The sequence below is a fragment of the Vulpes lagopus genome, chromosome 10, assembly GCF_018345385.1.
Source record: "Vulpes lagopus strain Blue_001 chromosome 10, ASM1834538v1, whole genome shotgun sequence".
In the NCBI taxonomy this organism is placed as follows: Eukaryota; Metazoa; Chordata; class Mammalia; order Carnivora; family Canidae; genus Vulpes; species Vulpes lagopus.
In genome coordinates, this window is record NC_054833.1 from 104,215,589 (window position 1) to 104,235,264 (window position 19,676).

The following is a 19,676-nucleotide window of genomic DNA, read 5'->3' on the forward strand; positions in this document are numbered from 1 at the left end:
GCCAAGTTACAGTTAAAGCAAAGAGGTAAAGGAATATTCTAAAGAATCTGGGAATGACCAGGAATTTTATCTGCATTGGAATAAGGATTCCAGGGGGAAAGAATGGAAGGAGGAAGCATCAGATTAGAGGGAGCTACAAGTATGGGAGTTTCTAGAGCCATATCAGAAACTAGATAACATATGAAAATGTTTTGCCTTCAAAACACCTAGATATGCTGGATCAACTCTAACAAACATTTTCAGATTAGAGCTAAACTTGCAAGACAATAAGGGAATCTCCCAAGGCACACAGGTAAAGAGGAACTGAAAAGCAGGACAATAAGAGTACACTTACACTGGTACTAGCTCAGCAACCCAGGGGTTTGGATTTTAATACTAGGAGGGGAGACCTTAGGCCCATGTAAGGCAGGGAGTTAAAATTTAGACTCTGCACAAAGTCAGGACCCTCCAAATACTAAGCATGAATGAAAAGATGGATTCAAAAGAAATCTTCCTTGATCTGGGTTCTGGGAAGGAAAAAAAAAAAAAAAACCTCTCCCCCTGAGAATCTGTAACCATGAGTGTTCCTTCACGTGGGCTTGATGTTCAAATTATCTCAATAGTCTGGGACCCCAAGTTGAGAAATTCACATGAAACGGGGGTCCTGTCCAGGTATTTTACTACCGAAAAAGAGGAGAAATGGGTGTTAGGATACCTAGCAGTCTGCCATTTCAGTCTATATTTTTGTTGAAGAGAAATATGATCAATACAACACTTTCGGCGATAATAAAGGACTACATTAACATAAAATTGGGGGCAAACATGGACTCGAAATACAAGATCGAGAGAGAAAAGGAATGATGTAAATTTTCTAATATCATTCCTTTGAAAATGCATGTTCTAGAGTTAAAATTCAATTTAATGGACATCTGGGGTTTAGAAGAATGAGTTAAATGACAGCACAAGGAAGCAAACAAACACTTAAAATGAGGGTAGGACATTTCACAGGACAACGATTTCTGCAACAAGTCAATGGCATGAAAATATTAAAAGAGATTTAAGAGAACTAGAAGTAAATTTGAACCTTGTTTGGATCCTAATTTTAATTAACCAACTATAAAAGACATTTTGAAGACAACTGAAGAGATCTAATTATTGGTGTAATGCATCACTGTGACTAAGCAATTATGGTTTTGGAGATGCATACCAAGAGTTTGAGGGAAAACAACACATGCCCAGGATTTACTTTATAATCCTTCAACAAAGGCAGCAAGCAGGAAAAAAGAAATACGGCAGTCTTGATAATGGATGACGAGTATATGGTTGTTAATTATACTTTATATGTGTTTAAAAATTTCAAAGTCAGAACTCAAAATTATTTAGAGAACACATGAACCAAAATTTTTTTCACAGGTTTTATGTATTCATGAGAGAGGTAGAGATATAGGAAGAGAGAGAAGCAGGCTCCATGCACCGGGAGCCTGATGTGGGACTTGATCCCAGGACTCTGGGATCACAACCTGAGCCAAAGGCAGACACTCAACCACTGAGCCACCCAGGCATCCCTGAACCAAAGTTCTTAAAGAGGACTAGTGTAGCATATAAATTACACTGGAAATTTCTTATCTTCCAATTGTGGAAGCCAAACTGACAGTCTACTTCTTCTTCTTCTTCTTTTTTTTTTTTTTTTTTTAAGATTTTATTTATTTATTCATGAAAGATACAGAGGAGAGGGAGGCAGAGACACAGGCAGAGCGAGAAGCAGGCTCCATGCAGGGAGCCCAACTGTGGGATCCCGGGACTCCAGGATCATGCCCTGGGCCAAAGGCAGGTGCCAAACTGCTGAGCCACCTAGGGATTCCCACTTTGTCTACTTCTATTATAAAATGTCAGATCAGTGATCACCTGGGTGGCTCAGTGGTTGAACCACTTAACAAGTGTTAAGTAACCACTTAACAAGTTTACTTAACAAGAAGATAAAAAGTAATGGCAATACATTAGTCTTTGTATTTTTCATTCATTCATTCATCCAATGTGGTTTGAGTACCTATTATGTGTCAGAGGCTGTTCAGGGCACTGAGCATATATAAGAAAATAAAACAGACAAAAAAACTTTACATTTTTGTGGCTTTCAATTTTTTTTCCAGTTTGAGATATGATTGACGTATAGCACTATGTAAGTTTAAGGGGTACAGCATAAGATACATATTGTGAAATGATTTCTACAGTAAGTTAACATCCATCATCTCATATAGATACAGCAAACAAGAAAAAAAATTGTTTCCTTCTGTATGATGAGAACTCTTAGGATCTACTTTTTTTTTATTAGATAGAAAAGAAGCAGCATAAAATTTACCACCTTAACTAAGCATAAGTGTACAGTTCAGTAATGTTTAATATATTCACATTGTTGTAAAAGAAATCTCCACAACTTTTTCATCTTGCAAATATGAACTCTATACCTACAAAACAAGATGCCTGGTAATCACCATTTTACTTTGATTCTGTGAAATTGACTACTTTAGATACCTCGTAGAAGTGGAATCATAAATTCTTTGTCATTTCGTGACTGGCTTATTTCATTTCACATAATATTCTCAAGGTTTATCCATGTTATAGCATTTCCTTCCTTTTCTAAGGCTGAATAGTTTTCTGTTGCATGTATACACCACCTTTTGTTTATTCATTCAATCATCAGTAAACATCTGGATTGCTTCCACCTCTTGATTCTTGTGAATAATGCTGTTATGAACATAGATTTACAAATATCTATTTGACATCCTGCTTTCAATTTTGGATATATACCCTGAAGTAGTATTGCTGGATCATATGGTAGTTCCATTTCTAATTTTTTGAGAAACTGCCATAATGTTTTCCATGGTGGCTGTACCACTTTACATTCTTACCAACAGTGGACAACGGTTCCAATTTCTTCATATCCTTTCCAGCACTTTTCTTTTCCTTTCTTTCTCTCTTCTTTCCTCCTTCCTCCCTCCCTCCCTTCCTTTCTTTATAATCATCCTAATGGGCATGAGATGATAGCTCATTGTGGTTTTGTTTTGCATTTCTCTGATGAATAGTAATATTGAGCATCTTTTCACTTTTCATCTTCTTGGTTAGGTTTATTTCCAAGTATTTTATTCTTTTTGATGCTAAATGAGTCTCTCGATGTCCTTTTCAGATTGTTGTTAATATACAGTAAGTTGTTAATATACAGAAATACAACTGATTTGTGTTGATTTTGAATCTTGCAGCTTTGCTGAATTCAATTGTTAGTTGTACTAGGTTGGGGTTTTTTTTTGATGAATTTTGCTTTTTTTAATTTTTATTTTTTTATTGATGTATAGTTGATATGCTCTAGTTTTCTCATGGACTATTTAGGGTTTTCTATCTATAAGATCATGTCATCTAATAATAGAGAATTTTACTGCTTCTTTTCTAATTTGGATGCCTTTTATTTCTTTTTCTTTCCTATATGCTCTGGCTAGGACTTCCAATATGGTGTTGAATACAACTGTAGAACTGGTGAGAGTGGGCATCCTTGGAAAGGCTTTCAGCTTTTCACTATTATGATGTTAGCAATGGATTTTCATGGATGGCCTATAATATGTTGATGTCATTTTTTTCTATTTCTAGCTTGAGTGTTTTTAGCATAATAGAATGTAGAACATTGTCAAATGCTTTGTCTGCATCTATGATGTGTTGTTTGCCCTTCATTTCGTCGTGGTTGTATATTACGTTGATTGATTTTCTTATGTTGTAAGATTCTTGGATTTCTGGAATTAATCCCATGACCAAATGGTGTATAATCCTTTTATTTATCTATTTTTTAGATTTATTTATTCATGAGAGAGAGAGAGAGAGAGAGAGAGGTAGAGACATAGGCAGAGGGAGAAGCAGGCTCCATGAAGGGAGCCAAATGCGGGACTCGATCCTGGGACTCCAGGACCATGCCCTGGGCTGAAGGCAGACACTTAACTACTGAGCCACCCAGACGCCCCGGTGTATAATCCTTTTAAGGTGCTGTTGAATTTGCACTGCTAATACCATGCTCATCTCTGTATTGTTTCAATTTTAGTATGTGTGCGGCCAAAGTAAGAACTCCTGTGAATTTATTTTTTAAATAAGGAATAACCTACCTCCCTTGAATTCCAAAACGTACTTTGCATTTCAGTTACCAAATGAATAAACGTCTCAAAGAGCAAGAATTCTTTCCCATGCTTGAAACACTGACAAAAATTAAGACATACTTGCTAGTTCATCTCATTGTTTCCTTAGCAGAAATAGCATCATCTCCCACATGATATACTTATTTTTTTTTAATTTATTCATGAGTGACAGAGAGGGAGAGAGGCAGAGACACAGGCAGAGGGAGAAGCAGGCTCCACGCAGGGAGCCCGACGTGGGACTCGATCCCCGGTCTCCAGGATCACGCCCTGGGCCAAAGGGATCCCATATACCTCAATTCTAATGTCGGAGAGTGTCTGCTTCTTTGGAAGGTGCTGTGTAACAATCTGACCCACAGAAATCATGCAGTTTGTAGGTTCTAGGAAACCCTATGAAACTTGCTTGTAAACATACCCAAGTTGTTTAAAATAAATGAGCGTGAATAAGAGGCACCGGGAACTCAGGTCGACCTCTAGGGTACTTAACATACAGCCCCTTCTGGTAGTAATAGGGATAGTGTGTGGAGCCTAGCGGTGGATTCATTTTCCTGCCCAAGTAGGGATCCAAACATACAAGCCAGGTACTCAGGATTATAAAGGACACAATTCTTTGGGGGAAAAAAGGTCCAGGGACCACACATTTGCTGTCAGCTAATAACAGCTACCGGGAATCCCTGTTTCTGCGTCTCATCGGACTCGCTGGGGCGGCCCAGGGTGAGGAAAAGAAAAACGTACAGTTCACTTATTTAACAGGTGTTTACAATACCTAGGGATGTGGCCCAGACAGCGGGCAAACGAGGAAGAGAACCTCTCCACAGGGCGCGGGTCCGAGAATGAAGCTGGAGGAGGCAACAGAACGGAAACCTCCCCAACGGAGGGAAACCCAGCACCTGCCACCTGGAGCGAGGCTCGGCGGCTGCTCGCGTTCTGCGCCTGCGCCCTGAGCGGCCCTTCGGCGCCCGGGACCGCGCATGCGCCCGGGGCTGCACGGCCGCCTCCCCCCCCCCCCCCCCCCCCGCCCGCCCTTGCATCAGCGCCTGCGCAGCGGTAGCTTCTCCTCCCTCGGCTTTGCTCCCGCCCGCTGCCTTGGCGTGGAGGGCTCCTGGGGCTGGGGTGGGAGGCGGGCTGGTACCAGCCGTGGGATACTGGCCGGTTACCTGATGGGCGGTGCTCTGGCTTAGAAAGAAGGGTGACTGCACGGTCTTGAACGCTTTGCTTTCTCTGGGACGCTCAGACGCCACCCCCTCTGCTGCAGCCGCTGCCCGCGAAGCATCGAGCTCTCTCCGGGGGGGATTTTAATCTTGTTTGCAAGCAGCCCGGCCCTGGGGTTCTTTTTATCTAGAAACACCCAGGAGGTGATGGGCGCCTCAGAAATATCCTTTCTTTGTCTTCCATAGAAAGCTGAATTATAAAGCTGAGTAATAGTTACTTTGAAAAAGGAAAAAAAGGAAAACACACACACACACACACACACACACACACACACACCCGTTTACAGATGCACAGAAGAATCTCCAAGAAGGGACCAGCAACTGCTAACTGGTCACCTCAGGGGACAAGGGTCTGGGAGGCTGGAGGACAGGCATGAGGAATGTTTCTGGGTTTTGTTCGTTTGCATCTTTTGAAATGTGCTGTGTGCATGTATTATTATTTTTTTTTAATGTTTGAGTATTTCCTTGACTCCTTTATCAAAACATAGACATGAAATTCGGATGTTTAAAAAAAAAGAAAAGAAATTCGGATGTTTAAGAAGTCTGAGTAGAATTCAGTAAAGCTGGGTAGAATTATATGTACATGTTAAGATCAAATGTCTTGTGTAAACCACCAAGTGTTCCTGTGGGTTTCTGGACGGAGATCTTTCAGGGGTTGGGGCCAAGGAGGTATAGGGGAAAAGGCGCTTTGGGAAAATTCTTGGCATTGATGGCATACAGGAAACAAATCTTTATCATCTCAATTGTTCCATGTTCCCTCTGGATTTGCCAAAGAAAATTAAAACGTACATTTTAGTGGGAACTCACTCCATGCGGACATTCGATGTTTATTTTTGTAAAGGAAACTAACTGGGTGTGACTGGCAGGGTTGAGACCTGATGTTTCTCTTCTATAGATAAGGAAAATTTCTCTTAGTGACTAATCTCCAGACTGAAGATGGTATGCTCCTCCTCCCAACCTCGCAAGATAACTTGATGCTTTCCTCTAAGGGAAGTTGTGAGGGAAAAACTAGTCAACTGTGCCTAAGAGGATATGCAGGCAAAAGGCCCCTAATGAAAGATATTTGATACTTCTCATTTCCTGGGTCAACTGAACCCATTCAGTTTCATTCACTAATGAGTGGTTAGTGGATCCAGAGCATAGGAATTTGGGACCAGAGATTGGAAATTCCAAAGAGTTGAAAGTGTGAAGTCAAAGGCCAGAGGTTTATAATAATAAACTTCTTAGTTTGCCTTGTTTGTAAAGTAGGAAGCAAGAAGTTGAACTCCCAAATAAAATGTTTTAGGCATAGTGTTTCTTAAATAACTCCAAAGGTCAGTACATGGACAAAGAAATAAATGAAGCATCAATCAGACTGAACAATGAACAGCACCTGGAAATATGAATTCCCCACAGAGGAGAAAAACCACACCACAAAAGAACATACTTAGTAAAATTTATTTTTTTTAAAAAAAAGAAGAAAAACAATAATTTATGCCCTTGGCAAAATAAAGGATCTTGTCAATATAAATGTTTCTTAGAAAACATATGAAAAGATAATATAATATATATATCAATAAATCAATATCAACATTACAGCAAAGGCAATGATTCCATAAAAATGATAGGATATTTCTGGACCTTATACCACAGTATTTCTGGAAGGTCCTATGATTCCTCCTTTTTTTTTTTAAAGTATAGATGTGCCCTCATTTTAAGTAATCCTGATTTACACATATCTAAATTTAGAAAGTCCATTGATTACCTTTACAATCAATAATTCTATTTATGTATGTATGTGTGTATGTAATCTCTGCACCCAAAGGGGTCAAACTCATGACCCCAAGAGCACGAGTCACATGTATGGACTGAGCCAGCCAGGTGCCCCATGTAATTAATCATTCTTCAAAAAAAATCAGTGAGAAGGTTTCTGTAAGGGATCCTTCAAATCAGCAAATTTTGCTAATGTGTTTAAAATCCAATTAACCAAATATATGTGTTCCCAACGTCTTTCGTTATAGTTCTATTGCATAAAGCGAGGTATATACCTGAAGTGAAGCAGTAACAGAATTGGGCCTTAGACCTGACTGGAGAGTGTGTTCTTACTGATATAATATGAGGAAATGTTTGGGGACACAAATTTTCTCAATCTCTTTTTTTCTCTCATCATGCGCTTTAACTTTTCTTGTCTCTTCCACTTTCTAGTAAATTTTGCTCACCTCGTACTCTCAGGAAAAAAGGAGGAAGTCATATAGGAGGGGACATATTCAGGAATGAGTGAGTCACTCCAGAGCAGAGTGAGAGGAGAATCTGGGATTCAGAGTGTGTATGTGGACATAGCTAGGGGAAAGCACGAGCCATTCTGAACCCCTGATGTGCTTTTGAGGCCCCTCTCCCAGTAGGGGTGCCTGATTCCTCTTAAGGAACAAGAGCAAGGCCTAGTCCAGCCCTCCCCAGATGGGGCACCTACTCAAGAGAATGGACTTGGGCCTATTTGTCACACTCCTCCTGGCTCCCTTCAGCACAATGGTAGTGCAGCTCGCAGAACTCCTGGATTCGGCTACAGGCCTCCAGCATCATCACTTTGGGGACTGTGATTACCACTCGGAAGAAATTCGGGTACTCGAAGCACTGCAAAAATAAGAGCCCATTATTCTCATAGCAATTGAATCTGGTACTAAACTCCCCTAAAATGACCAGGGTCCTAATCAGCAAGAAGCAGCGATGTCATTTATTCAGAGCTATCAGTTTATTCAGTTACACTGTGGAAGGTGAAATGAAATGGTGTCACTTATGTCACGAGGTTTTTTTTGTTTTTGTTTTTGTTTTTGTCTTGTTTGTTTGTTTTTTAATGTCACAAGGTTTTAAAATGGAGCCAGGAGAAAATAAATAAAAATTAAAATGGAGCCAGGAGGTCATTAAGGAGATGGACTGTATGCACCTCTTCACCAGTGAAACTATGAACTTTTGAACTAGGCCAAACCACAAATCTTACAAAGACTCCTTAGTTACTTTTTACTGCAACTTGCTATAGTAAGAGACTGCTCAGTGATAGTCTTAGTAACCAATCATATTTAGCCAAGATTAGTTTTCTGTCACCAAACAATCAAAATTCTTTATAAACAATATATACAAGCATTCCCTTTTGTCTTTAAAAACCCTTGACTTTGGGCATCTAGGTTGCCCAGTCCATTAAGCATCTGCCTTCACCTCAGGTCATGATCTCAGAGTCCTGGGATCGAGCCCCACATCGGGCTGTCAACTCAGTAGGGAGTTTGCTTCTCCCTCTCCCTCTGGGCTTACTCTCGCTCTCTCTCTCAAATAAATAATTTTTTTTTTTTATTTTAGAGAGAAAGGCAGAGACACAGGCAAAGGAAGAAGCAGACTCCCTACTGATGTGGGACTCAATCCCAGGACTACAGGATCACACCCTGAGCCAAAGGCAGTTGCTCAACTGCTGAGCCACCCAGGCATCCCAAATAAAATCTTAAAAAAAAAAAACAAAAAAAAAAAAAACCAACCTGACTTTCATTCCAGGGGGGTTTGGGGGCTGGAGGGTGGGAAAACTTGTGGGACAAGCTTGTTTCCCTTCACCTACAATGTATGGCCACAACTTTTCTTCCCAGTACAGATGAGATAATGATGGAGGAGAAACAAATTTTAAATAGAGGCCACAAGACACATAAGTTTAAATCTTATCAAATAAGAATACATTTTCTTGGCAGATGAGAAAAATCAGGTTAAAGACCAGCTCAGGGAGAGCTCCTGAGGCTCTAGAAATGGTTGAGAATGTCCTGAGAGAGACATAAGCACTCACCGTGGCTGGGAGGCAGTGGACTGATTGTTCAGCAACTAACCGCTCTGTGAACTCCACATCATTCTCAAATTCTGGGAAATGTTCCATCTCAATTCCAACCTATACCAATAACAGAGAGAGGCAAACTTATCAGAAGGAGGGAAAAAACAGGCCAACTCCCTAAGCTATAAACTAAGGTAGGGACTGCTCTAAAAAGATATCTTGGAACTCTACTACTAGTAGCTAAGAGTTCTAATACTTAGGAGCTCAAGGAATTTTTCATAGGGAAGAGAGGATATATTTATATTAATATTTTAGTTTTTCGAAGCATTCCTTTCTGGACCATGATAAACGAGAGCTACAAACAGAATGCCAGTGTTTCTCTAAAAAAGGCAATATAAGCATTATGGGCCAGGCAATTCTTGACTGCATGGAACAATCCCACCCATTACAAAATATTCAGTATCCCCAGTGCACAAAATGCCAAGAGCATCCCCTCACACACTCGCCCCAAGTCATTCTGCAAACAAACAAAATTCCCATATATTCTCAAACACCTCTAGGGAACCAGTATCATTCCTAGTTGAGAAGTACAATCATGTGGAAAACCTCTTATTTGTGTCTTATATCTTCCCTGTATCTACACATAAAATGATTTTCTGAACTGAGGCATTAAGTCATTTTAAGAGGGTTCTTTTTTTTTTTTTTTTTAACACTGAGGTTAAATCATGTTAGTGGGACAATTCAGAACAAGGTGACTCCTAAACTAACTGGCCCAGAAACTTAGCTGGTTGTCTCCGTGAGTGCTGCAGACTGGATTCTGCTTGCCCCACAGCAAATGCTTGCCACCCACATACTTACCATGAGGTACATGGCCCCGGAAGGGCGGACTGGCCGGAGTCCAGGAATGGCAGCCAAAGCCCCATAGCAAAGATCAGCATTGGACTACAAGAGGAGGCAGAAAGAGGTCAAGGATCCAGATTTAAGTAAAAGAAAAACAAAAATAGAGCCAACACTGAAGGCAGGGAATTTAAGTCTGCTCTGCTGGCATAAGGAGTCAACGAGAAAGTCCTATCACCTGAAGCCTTTGGCCAGGAGCAGAGTGAATTGCCAATGAGAGAAATGTAAGGGTAGGTGGTTGCACTGATGCCACATAATGGAACACCGGAAGCCCCATAGTGGAATATTGCTGCAGAAATGAGGACCCATTATTCCTAATTCCACTGGTGGCTTTCCCCGAGACTTCCAAAGTGGAAGGCCACAGGCTGCCCTTACCTTCAGGAAGCTCAGAGTATTGTGGTAGAACTCCTGAGGGGTGCGACGCAGGATGCTTTTCAGAGCTCCCTGGACGATGGTGCAGGGCCCCAGGATCCTCTGACTCAGTTTCACCAGCCCATCTCGGATCTAAAGTGCCCCAGCAAATGTATTAATTATTTAGCCTTCCTTAAGCATTCCAGCTTTGGGGACTTTTGTTCTGACTTTTTTTTTTCCCATTGGGTTTTTAATCTCTGGGGAAATGATGGTCCTAGTGGATCAGACCACCTGGGTTTTTGCCCAGCTCTGTCACACACCTCCTGTGTGACTCCGGGCAAATTAGACAACATCTTAGTGCCTCATTTTTCTCAACCATAAAATGTAGATAATACTAATCCTGGCCTTGTGGGGTTGTTATGAGGATTAAATTAAAAAGTATATTTTGAAGCACTGACACACTGTAAGCCTGCAAACAATACCTGGTATTATTAGAGCTACAGTTTCCTTTTTTGTGATCCTAAAATTAGAAGCAGATGGAACTTCTTCACAGAACCAGGTATAAGAAAACTGAGTTCTGGAGAGGAATAACTAGCACCATCTTTAGGGCATCTTTCCAGGCACTCAGAACTACAGGGCCAAAAACAAAGAGGGAAAAAACAACTCTACAACAACAAAATCACCTCCTAACCACTGTGCATACAAAGTATAATACACACACACACACACACACACACACACACACACACACACAACTAGACATACCATTTCACCACATTGCTCTTACCTCATTGCCAAAAATGTCTCTTCGGTCATGGATGAGGATCCAGCCTAACCTCCAGCCAGGAACCAACCAGCGCTTGGCCAGCCCTCCACAGGACAGGATGGGGACGTTGCTGCTCAGGGTAGCCAGAGGCTCAAATTTGGAATCTGAAAACACCTGAGGAGAGGAGATGCTTGTTAGAGTTGTCTTCTGGCTTACTTTCCTCCAAACCCCATGCCTCCCACTCTTTAAATTGTATAACTAGGGAGAGGGCCTTTCTCATTTCTGGGCTCATTTCTACTCTGAAGCATGACTGGGAGCCCAACAGACTTTAAAGGAGACTATCCTAAGACATTTAACCTGGTGTTTGGTCTGGATTAAAGGAAGGCTACAATGAGGACATTGACCCTAGCCTGGGAATATGTACAACTCAGTGAAGCTTGCTCTAAGGAATGAATGCCTGTTGGAATTAGAGATCTAAAAATAAAATAGAGGCCCACAACGTGTTGTCTGAAATTCCTGGGCTCATATTTATTGCAGAATGCAGAACTGTTTGGATTTTGGAGAAGTTATGTAGCACATGTATCATATATTATGTAACACTCCCAAGGGCAGTGTGGGACAGCACTTTTAATCAAGCATATTAATGTTTTTCTCTCCCTTTCCCTACATTTTTGACAAATATATGGATCTGTGAGATACATAAAATATCTACAAATATCTTTATATCAGGTTAATCAGGTTTTTCTACCAAATGAATTTCAAAAATAATCAGATTTTCATAGCTTTTTGGACTTCAGAAAACTGGCTAAGGGATCGCAGATCTATATGCACTTTTTTAAGGTGAGAAAGAGGAGCAGAGGGAGAGAGAGAGAGAATCTTAACCAGGCTCCATGACCAACACAGAGCCCAATACAGGGACTAGATCTCACAACCCTAAGATCACGACCCGAGCTGAAATCAAGAGTCAGATGCTTAACCAACTGAGCCACCCAGGCGCCCTAATCTATTTATACTTTTTTTTTTCTCTATTTATACTTTTAAGAGTGGAGGGATACTGGGACTCCTGTGTGGCTCAGCGGTTGGGTGTCTGCTTTCTGTTCGGGGAGTGATCTCAGGATCCAGGATTGAGTCCCACATTGGACTCCCAATGGGGATACTACTTCTCCCTCTGCCTATGTCTCTGCATCTTTCTCTCTGTGTCTCTCATGAATAAATAAATAAATCTTAAAAAAAAAAAAAAAGACTGGAGGGATACTGATTTGCTGCACTGAAATGATTAAGAATTACTTCTGGTTATTCTAGATGCCACCTCTAAAGGCCCCATGAAATAATCTGGAATTGAGATTATTGTATTGATATACCCTGCCCAAGACTTACCATGTCTCCATAGATCTCATCAGCTAAGATGGGGACGCACTGCCTTGCAGCCACTGCAAATAAGAGAAACAGTCATTTTTAAGGTGAATTGCCTTAGCAATTAATATTCACCAGGACTTATTTTATTTGCATTTATGTATATATGTATATTATAATATATTATATAATTTAATTATTATTAATATATAATATTATATTATATTATTATATATTATATTATATATACTATATTATATATTATATTAATTATTATATATAATATATTATATATTATATAATTTAATTATATATAACTATATAATATAATTATATAATATAATATATATTATTATTTATAAACTTTGCATTTCATGTTTGTGTGTGTGTGTTTTAAAGATTTTATTTATTTATTCATGAGAGACAGAGAGAGAGAGAGAGAGAGAGAGAGAGAGAGGCAGAGACATAGGCAGAGGGTGAGCCAGGCTCCATGCAGGGAGCCCGATGTGGGACTCGATCCCAGGACTTAAGGACCATGCCCTGGGCCGAAGGCAGGCGCTAAACCGCTGAGCCACCCAGGGATGCCCTGTTTTCCTCTTTAAGAACTGTACATTCTTCTTATACTCTTCCAGGGTACAGAGCCTAAATCTGCCATTTAGTCAATGGATATTTCAAACCTTCACTTCCACATATGGGGATGAGGCAAATGTTTCCTTTTCTCCTTGTAGACAACTTCTACCATTCCAGTGGCACACTATTTACTGGAGACCCCAGTGGAGCTCCTGCATTTCCATCCTCAGCTAGGAACTGACTCTTTTCTCATTCCAGGAAACAGATAAAGGATTCCATCCCCATATCTATTCCTGTCAAATGAGGACTGATGCACTTACCAGCCAGAATTTTCTGGAGATGACTTTTACTGAACACTGACCCACAGGGGTTTGATGGATTATTAACAATGAGACAAGCTGTCTTTTCATCAATCAGAGATTCCAGTTGTTTCAAGTCAATTTCCCAAGACTTCTCTGGCTGGGGAGGGAGAAAGGGCGAGATTAAGATGATTCTGAAAAGTTTAAGGGGAATACTCACCTAACAGTGTCTTCTAAATAATAAAATGTGTTTCTGATCCCACCACCCACTTCCAGATCTTTCTGTGCTAAGATAATGGTCATAGATTTTTATGATGTAGTAATTGAGCTCTTGAGTCTAAAATTAAAAAGTTGGGCAGCCCTGGTGGCGCAGCGGTTTAGCGCCGCCTGCAGCCCGTGGTGTGAACCTGGAGACCCGGGATCGAGTCCCCACGTCGGGCTCCCTGCATGGGGCCTGCTTCTCCCTCTGCCTGTGTCTCTGCCTCTCTCTCGCTCTCTCTGAATGAATAAATAAATAAATCTTTTTTAAAAAACTAAATTAAATTAAATTAAAAAGCTGTTTACCAATAAATTGTAGAGTTTGACCTCAATTCCCATCGATTCAGCCAAAGTCCTGTAGAGAGAGAAACCAGGTCTCGGAACTAGGATGTTTTGTCCTGGATTAGCCAATACAGCTAAACAAAGTTCAATAGCCTGACTGCAGCCACTGGTCAGAATGACATCCTGTGAAGAAATAAAAGGTTTAGTTTGTTAGGGGTTCCAACAGCAACAGGGAAAAGAGATTGTCAGGTGAGTGGGAAGCAATAATAAACTTACTTTCCAAGTTCTCAGTAAAGTGGTAAGGACTGTACTAAGCCAAAATTGAAAGAAATTAATATATTTATGTATGTCCATTTCTAAATTTTGAAAATGTTGACCACTTAAAAGACAAAAATTACTTGGGGTACCTCATTCAGTTAAGCAGCTGGCTCTTTTTTTTTTTAATTTTTTTAAAAATTTATTTATGATAGTCACACACAGAGAGAGACAGAGACACAGGCAGAGGGAGAAGCAGGCTCCATGCACCGGGAGCCCGACGCGGGATTCGATCCCCGGTCTCCAGGATCGCGCCCTGGGCCAAAGGCAGGCGCCAAACCGCTGCGCCACCCAGGGATCCCCAAGCAGCTGGCTCTTAATTTCGGCTTGTGCTATGATCTCAGGGTCATGGGATTGAGCCCTGAGTCAGGCTCCACACTCAGAAGGGAGTCTGCTTGAGATTCTTTCTCTCCCTCTTCCTCTGTCCCTCCCTGCTCTCTCTCTCTCTTTCTCAGATAAATAAATAAATACATCTTTATTTTTTTATAAAAAGAAGTAAATCACTTTGAAAAAGATATGCCAGTTGTGACTCATCGGCTTCCATGAGAGATCATTATGACCTTGGACTTTTTCACTTGGTTATTTATTTATTTTTGACCAGAAATTTGAAGCCTGACTCTTCTCTGAAATGCAGACTGAGGGCACTTCTGTTAAAAAAATATCAAACGCACACAGTAGACAACAGAGGGACAGTGGCATTTAAACTTGGCACCACCATCAATTCAATATGCCATAGCATCTCGATCTTCCCAACTGAGTGAACTTCAGGGGAATGAGGGAAGCTACAAATTTAAGAAAGATTCTATTGGTAAAATTTTAAAAATGTTGTTTATGTGGTGTTTATAAATTACATTTTTTTAATGATCTTTTGCAAAGAATCAAATATAGGGGAGCCTCTGAGTTCTTTGAGTCTCCTTAAGACAGGACACCACATAAGTTGTATGCAACATCATTATCATACTATAATATTAAATATAATCATGGATTAGTGGCCTCACTATATGAGAAGTCCTCAAATTGCTAAAGGGAAATTCTCCACACCTTTTGTTACTACCCCTGCGACCCTTTATTCCTTGTGAAATAGAAATGAGGAAAAAGGTACAGTTTGCCCAATACTGTTTCAGAGCTGATACACTGTCTAAGGCATACCTTAGCTTCCAGGGGTGCCTCGGGCCGGTGGTAATACGAAGCAATCTCCTCCCGACTGGATAAGTAGCCTGAAAGAGTGGAAGGAAGAAGCCGGAAGTTTGCATCTGGCAACTGACCACTATGCCCTAGAGTCCAGAGGGCTTCCAGCTACCTTCTGCCCCTGCTTAGAGCACAATTCTATTCAGGTTAGTTCTCACCCACAATAGAAAAGAGAGATTGACTTTATGTTTTACTTTTTTATAATAAGTTCAAATGTATGAATAATAACAAGGAGAACTTTCCAAACTATGAAATACTCTGCACCATCTTGGTTACTGTGATTGTTTTATTTTTCATAAAAACAGAAAGATTTAGATTATTCCTAATCCCTTCCAGGGACTATGTTTTTTGAGAAGTTATAATCAGGACGCCTGGGTGGCTCAGTGGTTGAGCATCTACCTTCGGCCCAGGTTGTGATCTTGTGGTCCCAGGATTGAGTCCTTCACGGGCTCCCTGCATGGAGCCTGCTTCTCCCTCTGCCTCTGTCTCTGTGCCTCTCTCTCTCTCTCTGTGTCTCTCATAAATAATATAAATAAAATCTTTTAAAAGAAAGTTATAATCAATGCATTCAATACATTGGGTCCCTTTTAAGTTTTTTAGATCATATAAGATACCGATTAGGGATTTTGTACAATTTTTTCTTTTAAATTCTATTCTTGGACAACATTTCCAAATGTTGGCTTATGACCTTGAAGTAGAGTCAGCATCACACAAATTATGTTTTGCAAAATTGCTTTCCAGAAAGATTCCATTCAATCATAAAGTCCAGATGCAATATTTCACAATATTCCACATGGTAGTTAAAGATAAATGTTTTGAAGTTATATAAATCAGCACTTCCTTAATTATTAATAAGGAAGAACATTTTCCTAGATATATATTATGATCTATATTTCCATTAGCATGAAATGTTCATATTCTTGAATATTTGTCAATTGGAGAATTGGTTCTGGTTTTTCAGGTTGAATCAGTTCCCTAATACTTTGGGGATAAAAGTTATAAGCTTGTTTTATTTTTGGTCTTATTTTGTTTTTATTTTTGTTTTATGAAACTGTATATATAATCAACCTAAAAATTATGTCCCTCAGACCTCTTTGAAGTGTTTTTGAAATTCTATTTTAGCATAAAACTGGATTTGTATTCTATGTTAGAAATATGTACTTAGGGGACACCTGGGTGGCTCAGTGGTTGAGCGTCTGCCTTCAGCTCAGGGCGTGATCCTGGGATGCCAGGATCAAGTTCCGCATCGGGCTCCCTGCACGGAACTTGCTTCTCCCTCTGCCTGTGTCTCTGCCTCTCTCTCTGTGTCTCTCATGAACCAATAAATAAAATCTTTTAAAAAAGAAAAAAGAAATATGTACTTAGGTTTTGCATTTACAACAACATGGATGGACCTAGGGAAATAAGTCAGAGTGAGAGAGACAAATTCCATGATTTCACTTATAAGTGGAATTTAAAAAACAAATGAATGAACAAACAAAAAAAAAAGCAAAATTAGACCCATAGAGAACAAACTGATGTTTGTCAAAGGGAGATGGGTAGGAGGATGGACAAAATGAGTGAATAGGACAGGAAGATACAGCTTCCAGTTATAGAATGAGTAAGTCATGAGAATAAAAGGCACAGCGAAGGCAATATAGTCAATGATATTGTCATAGCGTCGTATGGTGACAGATGGTAGCTACATTCTCAGTGAGCACAGCATAACATATAGAGATTTTGAATCACTATGTTGAACACCTGAAACTAAAGTGATATTGTGTGTCAATTATATTCAAATAAAAAAATAAAAATAATTTTTAAAAAAGAAAACATGTTGCTAGGTGCACAGTATAGACAGTGTGGAACACTGAAATAAAGTCAAAGGATCATGTATTTTATTAACATGTCTAATGTGGAAATATTTAATAGATGGAGACAGTTGCACCTAAGTAAGAATAGGATATGGGCAAAATGGGTGAAGGGGTCAACTGTATGGTGATGGATGGTAACCAGGCCTTTGGTGGTGATCACTTTGTAGTATGTACAGTTGTCATATTATAAAGCTATACATCTGAAACATATATTTTAAAAACACCTAAATAAGAATACTTTCTGTCAGAAACAACTTTCTAACCTTCAAGAGGACAGCCTATTCTTTATATTCTAGTTTATTTTTATCTCTTTAATCTGAGACAGTTACGACTGCATTTGAATGTGATTAGAACCATAGTTAACTGTCGAATGTATAAAGAAGGAGATATAAAGCCAAGAAGCTATTAACATAGTGCAATAAGTAAATTAGTTTAGGACCTAGAGGACTCAGTAGACAAGCAGCTGCAACTAACCTCATGGCCTTCATATGAGAATTAGCAATGATAGGATAGGAGTGCTATGTGAGAAATAAGTATGTGAAGGGAGCCGAGAGAGGAGGGCCTGGTGTGCCAAAAAGACCAGGAAAAAAGCTGGACTTTGCTGGCTGTGTTTGAGCATTCTGAGACCTCCCCAAATCCAAATGACCATTTTATTTTAGCCTCTCTTTAGGAACCATGCATCAGGGAAGCAAGGGAGAACTGCTAGAAATTTATTCCTAATAGAAGAACACTAAAGATTTGGAAGCCACCAGAGGGAGTCTCAGGAGAAGCTTACCAATGGAGGGGGCATAGCCGTTATACTTCCCCGAGTCCAGGGCATCTTTCATTGCCTGTGTAACTTCAGGGTCTGTAGGCAGGTTTCCGAACACAGTAGGGTCGCCTTTTCGTGAGAGAGAAAAAAAAAAAAGCCACCAAGATGTTACTCTTCTAGGCCCAGTGCTCAGACATCCCCTCTACTCCTATCTTCTCCAAACAGTTGTGAGGATGGGGATAAAAGACACAACGATCGCCCCTCCCCAGAGTGTCCCCAACTCACCAATAGACAGAGCAATCGTGGCTTTGTTTGGATTTGGCTTCACCTTCGAGCTGTCCACGATGGCCCGGATGGGGTTGAAAGTTTTGTTAGACATGTCTGAAGGCCTCACAGACCATCTGGCCTTCCTGCCTTTCATTTTTCCTGGCAAGGAGCTTCTCCCACCAATGTTGACATGCACATCCAGGACTGAGGGGAGGTTGCTGTTGCTGTTCATCTCAATCACATACGGGTCCATCACGAGCGAAGCCTATGGAGAAAAGGATGTCCCTGAGACACTAAGAACAGAGCACCATCCTGGGAGGCTATGTTTGGACCTAAACATCAGGGTGATTTCACTAGACATCTCTTTCCAAACTGCACTGTTTTGCTACATTTCTCATGCTTTCTTGTGAATGAGGGGAGTTTTAAGACTTTGTCCTGAGACAGAAAATAAAGAACCTACTGTATAATGTTAGCAAAGACCATCCCATTGCATTCTTATCTACTGTGAGACTTGCTGTGTGCAACCTTAATACCCATAAAAGTGCTCTGAGTGAAACCCAGGGGAGACGACATGGAAATCGTGAAACCATCAAAGACTATGTGTTGCCTCCTTTCAATGCGAAAGCTACCCAAGAGTCTCCCTAATGCTTCAACAGACTGTGTCTTGCCCTCTGCAAAACCATTCTATCTGCAAAACCATTCCACATTGTTAGAAATTTAATGTTAATCTTGTCATGAGTAAAAATAAAGCCCTATCCCATAAGTATCTTACTGCTCTGTGGAAAAAGAAGTTAATACACCATAAAGAAAAAAGCATACATCCCAATCACCACCACCAGATTAGCTGAGGCTTGAGATTTTACCTTCTAACTAAAGGACAAACAGCCTCCAAGTAGACAAACCTGGAAGCTCTCTTGATTCTTCTTTACCAGGTCACAGCGACAATGGCCTCAGAGGCAATTCTTGACTCCTGAAATAGTCTGCACAAATGGGCGTTGGGCCTGGAACTTTTGTGCTATTGGTTAGGGTGAGAACTGGGTGGCCAGCCCTCCCTTCCCTCCCCTCTTCACTTTCTGCTACTTCTCACTTCTAACCCTTCCCCCACCCCCACCACCAGATCAGGAGTTTGTCCTCACTTCAAACATCTGGAATTTTCGGTGTTAACTCTTTCTGGGCACTTTGTGAGACATTTGAGAGGACTGTCAGAGGTATAGTTATGATTACAATTGGCAATTTTTATTAAATCTCTTTTGGTACAAAACAACATATTAAAAATGTTTACAGTACAAAAATGTGTAAAATAGAAAGTGAGAGTCCTTCCTTGTAGCTCTATATGCCCTATTCTCATTGCCGGGGATAGGCAGTGGTAATGATTTGGCCATTTCTATCCAT

At 40.4% G+C, this 19,676-nt stretch overlaps 1 protein-coding gene across 1 annotated transcript; it reads right to left on the bottom strand.

Moving 5' to 3' along the window:
* Positions 1-6,774: 6,774 nt before the first annotated feature.
* TAT (tyrosine aminotransferase) lies at positions 6,775-19,303 on the bottom strand. The gene is made up of 12 exons (XM_041772650.1): positions 19,148-19,303; positions 18,303-18,549; positions 18,042-18,146; positions 15,375-15,442; positions 13,935-14,093; positions 13,392-13,530; positions 12,526-12,578; positions 11,170-11,322; positions 10,407-10,535; positions 9,993-10,076; positions 9,153-9,251; positions 6,775-7,966 (listed from the first exon to the last, which is right to left on the bottom strand). The coding sequence occupies exons 2-12, from the start codon at positions 18,535-18,537 to the stop codon at positions 7,826-7,828; spliced, it is 1,365 nt and encodes a 454-aa protein (XP_041628584.1). The 5' UTR covers positions 18,538-18,549; positions 19,148-19,303; the 3' UTR covers positions 6,775-7,825.
* Between the last annotated feature and the right edge of the window lie 373 nt (positions 19,304-19,676).

Bases quoted from the DNA above. Each gene is read 5' to 3' on its own strand.
- TAT (XM_041772650.1), bottom strand. From the start codon at position 18,537: ATGGACCCGTATGTGATTGAGATGAACAGCAACAGCAACCTCCCCTCA. The intron at 10,077-10,406 runs GTAAGGGCAGCC...CTCCTCTTGTAG, and splicing joins ATACTCTGAGCTTCCTGAAG to TCCAATGCTGATCTTTGCTA. The intron at 7,967-9,152 runs GTGAGTGCTTAT...TTATTTTTGCAG, and splicing joins TCCACTGCCTCCCAGCCACG to TGCTTCGAGTACCCGAATTT.